This window comes from Frankliniella occidentalis, unplaced genomic scaffold (assembly GCF_000697945.3).
Source record: "Frankliniella occidentalis isolate FOCC.00 unplaced genomic scaffold, Focc_3.1 Scaffold19, whole genome shotgun sequence".
Lineage (NCBI taxonomy): Eukaryota > Metazoa > Arthropoda > Insecta > Thysanoptera > Thripidae > Frankliniella > Frankliniella occidentalis.
In genome coordinates this window covers 2387795-2391403 of record NW_026267149.1, presented here as the reverse complement: position 1 = coordinate 2391403, position 3609 = coordinate 2387795, and the positions used below count along the sequence as shown (strand labels likewise).

General features: G+C 44.6%; 1 protein-coding gene across 1 annotated transcript; it reads right to left on the bottom strand.

The window, feature by feature from the left end:
• Window positions 1-915: 915 nt before the first annotated feature.
• Window positions 916-2924, bottom strand: LOC113215358 (quinone oxidoreductase-like protein 2 homolog). Its single transcript, XM_026434974.2, has 6 exons — window positions 2559-2924; window positions 2224-2457; window positions 1940-2131; window positions 1670-1851; window positions 1419-1565; window positions 916-1311 (listed from the first exon to the last, which is right to left on the bottom strand). The coding sequence occupies exons 1-6, from the start codon at window positions 2766-2768 to the stop codon at window positions 1155-1157; spliced, it is 1122 nt and encodes a 373-aa protein (XP_026290759.1). The 5' UTR covers window positions 2769-2924; the 3' UTR covers window positions 916-1154.
• Between the last annotated feature and the right edge of the window lie 685 nt (window positions 2925-3609).

Sequence of the window (3609 nt, the reverse complement as noted above, 5' to 3'; positions counted from 1 at the left end):
AAATGTGACAATGTAGCGAGCTGCTAGGCCCATTTCTTAGAATTTCATCTCCCCCGGGCCGGGAAAGTACTTAATTCCTTTCGTAATCCTCGCTTCCGTGGGGTCAGGTAGCCCGAGTCGCCCAGAATCGCCAAACTTGGAGCTCAGTCGCCAAAAATCGCCAGGCCAAAATACGAATCGCCAAAAAAATCGCCTGGCGCCAGGCCGTCTTTTCAAGTCGCCAAACCGGACCTAAAATCGCCAATTTGGCGACAAATCGCCAAACCTGGCAGCTCTGCTTTTTAACGCAGAAAACAAACAAGCTGATCGTGGTGTGTAATCGTCTACAAACACAATGCTCTCGCACGCCGCGCACTCTGTTGGCCGGAGCGCGCACTGCTCGGCAGGGGGGCTAGACGCTAGGCTAGGCCAGCCGAGGGGTGGCTAGACCCGTGGCGCGTCCTAGCGGCTGACCGACGAACGAGGGTCGCACCTAGTCCTGGCATTACCCCTTGCCTACTCCACCGTCATCTAGCTTGAACATTTTGAGGACGACCTCAATAGAAATGAGACCTACCGTGAATGCAACGAGGGCCATGAGACGGTCTCGGGTTTCGCCGGCAGTAGAGCTGGTGAGCGGTGAGCGGTCGGGTCTCGTCGGCGCGTGGAGAAAGGCGAAGAGGAGCGCCCGCGAATCTGAGGGTAGGCAACACGCAGAATCTCGGAGCCGCCTCGACCGCTCTCTTCCCCTTCTCCGCCCCCTCCCCCCCACCCCTTCTCACTCCTGGCGGCTGGCGGCACCGTCGCGGCCACACGGAGCGCCTCGCAGAGAGGCAATAGGCAGCCGGCATGACAGTGCAGAAATGCGGCTGCCTATGCTTGGGCGATTTGCATACCGACCGGGAAAGGGGATGCCAGGGAAAGCCATTCACAACATTTCAACAAGCTGTTAAACTTTAATTCAGAACAGGGGCTACTAACAATTATTGCCAGAGATCTTAAGCACTGGATTAAAATAACAATAATTATTAGTATATAAATATTGAATGAGTTGGGAAAATAGTAAGATTGAACTGGTATTAAAGAGCTTATGGCATTGAATCAAGGTTTGCTTATGTCAATATCTCAACCAAACTTCTTCTAAATCCTTCTCAGGATAAATGTTAATATTAAGATTACGAATCACAAATATTGATGATAACTTTTCCTGACGATTTTCGAGCTCTCATGTACTCCATCGCCTCGTTTACCTTGTCTAGATCAAAATCCTGTGATATGTGGGGGCTGATTAAGCCTTGCTCACACATGTCCAGGACATCTTGAACTGTGTCTCTGCAAAGAGACGAAAGAGAGCACAAGGGAGAAAATAAATTAAATTTTAGGCTTATATTTTTACCTTTAAATTCACAAAGAACACAAAAATTAGTAGAAGTAAATACCTGTAAACTTCTGGGTCATTTAATCGATAGTATGATAGAGAGACACCTAGAATACTGTAGGATCCCTGTAGAAGTTCACTAAGTAGTAATTGCGGTACCTGGCGTGAAGCAAATCCTGCCACAATCACAGTACCTTCATGTGCAACTCTACAAAAAATATCCACACACACATATTTATTTCTAATGTATGTAGAAAAACAAGTAAGAATTTTAATTAAAACATTAAATAATTTACATGGTTAGATACTCACGTCTTTAGGGAGGCTGTAAATACGTCTCCGCCTACGGCATCAAAAACAACTTTCATTCCTTTTCCTTTACTGACATCTTTCACTGTCACTTCCAAATCATGTGGGTTAAATACTAAGGCCGCCCAAGCTCCTTTTTCACGGACTAACGAAGACTTGTCCGAAGTACTGCAAACTCCAACCACCTGATCAGACAGAGAAGGAAAAGTATATAAAATTTAAAATATCGAAAGCATTAAATTTTACATGCAACTGTGTTACATGCCATACTACCTTAGCTCTGTAAACATGAGATGCAATATCAACTGCCGCAAGTCCTAATCCACCAGCTGCTGCAGTAATTAAAACAGAGTCACCCTCCTTCAGGTGGGCCCTCCGAGCTAAACCAATGAGTGCTGTGGCATAACTATCTGCCAGAGAGACACACTTTTTGTAACTAACTGAGGATGGTGCCAGCCATGCATCCTAAAATTCAAATAAGACATGTAAAGGAGAGTTGTATAGCATATATTCGAGAGAACATTACAGCAATACTGCAGAAAAGAATTATAACTTACTTTCATGGATATAACACACTGCTCTGCAAAGCCTCCATGCTTGTCTTTGTTAAGACCTACAATACGGTCACCTACATTAAAACCTTCAGCAGCTGCATCACTGCCGGATTCAAGAATCTCTCCAGCGATTTCAAATCCTGGGGTGAATGGAAGTTTCGGACTTAATTCATGCTCACCATCACATATCATAATATCACTGGCATTAACAGCACAATTCACCACTTTCACTCTTATCTGAGAAAAAATGGAAAAGTATTAAGAAGTTAAAAAGACATCAAAGCAAGAAACTAGACAGTTGATGTGAGTGTGGGTACCAATCATAACTAAGTACTTACTTCATCTTTCTTTATCTTTTTCGGTGCAGTTATAGTTTCTATTTCTAAAGGTTTGTGAAACTCCTTTAGAACAGCTGCCTTAAAGGTACTGGCACTCCTGATATTTCCATATAACAACCCTCCAAGAGAACCTAACCTTGATGGAACCTCACTACCTATCACTGTCTTCCTCAGAATCGAGCAGACCTGCTTTGACAACGGAACAGCCATGGTAAGAAGTTACAGAAATATTCATGAGAGAGATGCCTCTTCTCTAAGAAAGTGCCACAATTTAATGGCAAAAAAAAAAGAAACACTCCAACAGGAGCCGAAGCAGACGAGCAAACCATATAAACAAATTAAACTGCAATGGCAATGGCAATAGCAAAGTAAAGTCATAATAACATTGACAGAGAGATACATATAGGCTACCAGCTGCGAGGCTATCTTGAGCAATCTTGAGGCACTATGAGGAATTCAAGTCCCTGTTTGTAGCTGCTCAGTTAACCGGACCGAGCCGATTTACGTAAACATTTGTGTCACGGAGCGGCCGACTGGGGGCTATTCTAGCTTCCCGGGCTGGGGCCGCGCACGAAGCCGGCAGTAGGGCATGTTTTGGTCGTGACTGTTACCTAGGCTGAATCGCGCTGCTTGTATGTGGTCTGGTGGCTCGGAAAGTTGCGTGCTCGACCGCTGCTGCACACTTCGGCTCTCCGTGTCAAAGGTTCGACTCTCGACTATTGGGGGTACATTTTTATTTTTTTTTACTTTTTACCTCAGGGGGAAAGAACTATAAGGGAATGTTCGGCCCATGAATATAAACTGCCTTGCAAAGCCAGGTCGCTGAGGGATAAATAGTTTTCGAGAAATAAAAGTTCTAATAATTTCGAACTACGACCCTACTTTGAAACGCTATAAAACTGGTTTCCCGGTGCGTTAGGTGATCGCCCACTTCAGGATCTGTTCAGTTTTACTCGATGAATTTACAGGCTAAATCGGGGCGCTGTAGCTCAAATACTTTCCGAGATAATGGCGATTTACATATTTTTTTTCGATATCGGCCTGCCGAAAT

Bases quoted from the DNA above. Each gene is read 5' to 3' on its own strand.
- LOC113215358 (XM_026434974.2), bottom strand. From the start codon at position 2,768: ATGGCTGTTCCGTTGTCAAAGCAGGTCTGCTCGATTCTGAGGAAGACA. The intron at 1,852-1,939 runs GTAGTATGGCAT...CTGTCTGATCAG, and splicing joins CTCATGTTTACAGAGCTAAG to GTGGTTGGAGTTTGCAGTAC. The intron at 1,566-1,669 runs GTGAGTATCTAA...TATTTTTTGTAG, and splicing joins TTTACAGCCTCCCTAAAGAC to AGTTGCACATGAAGGTACTG.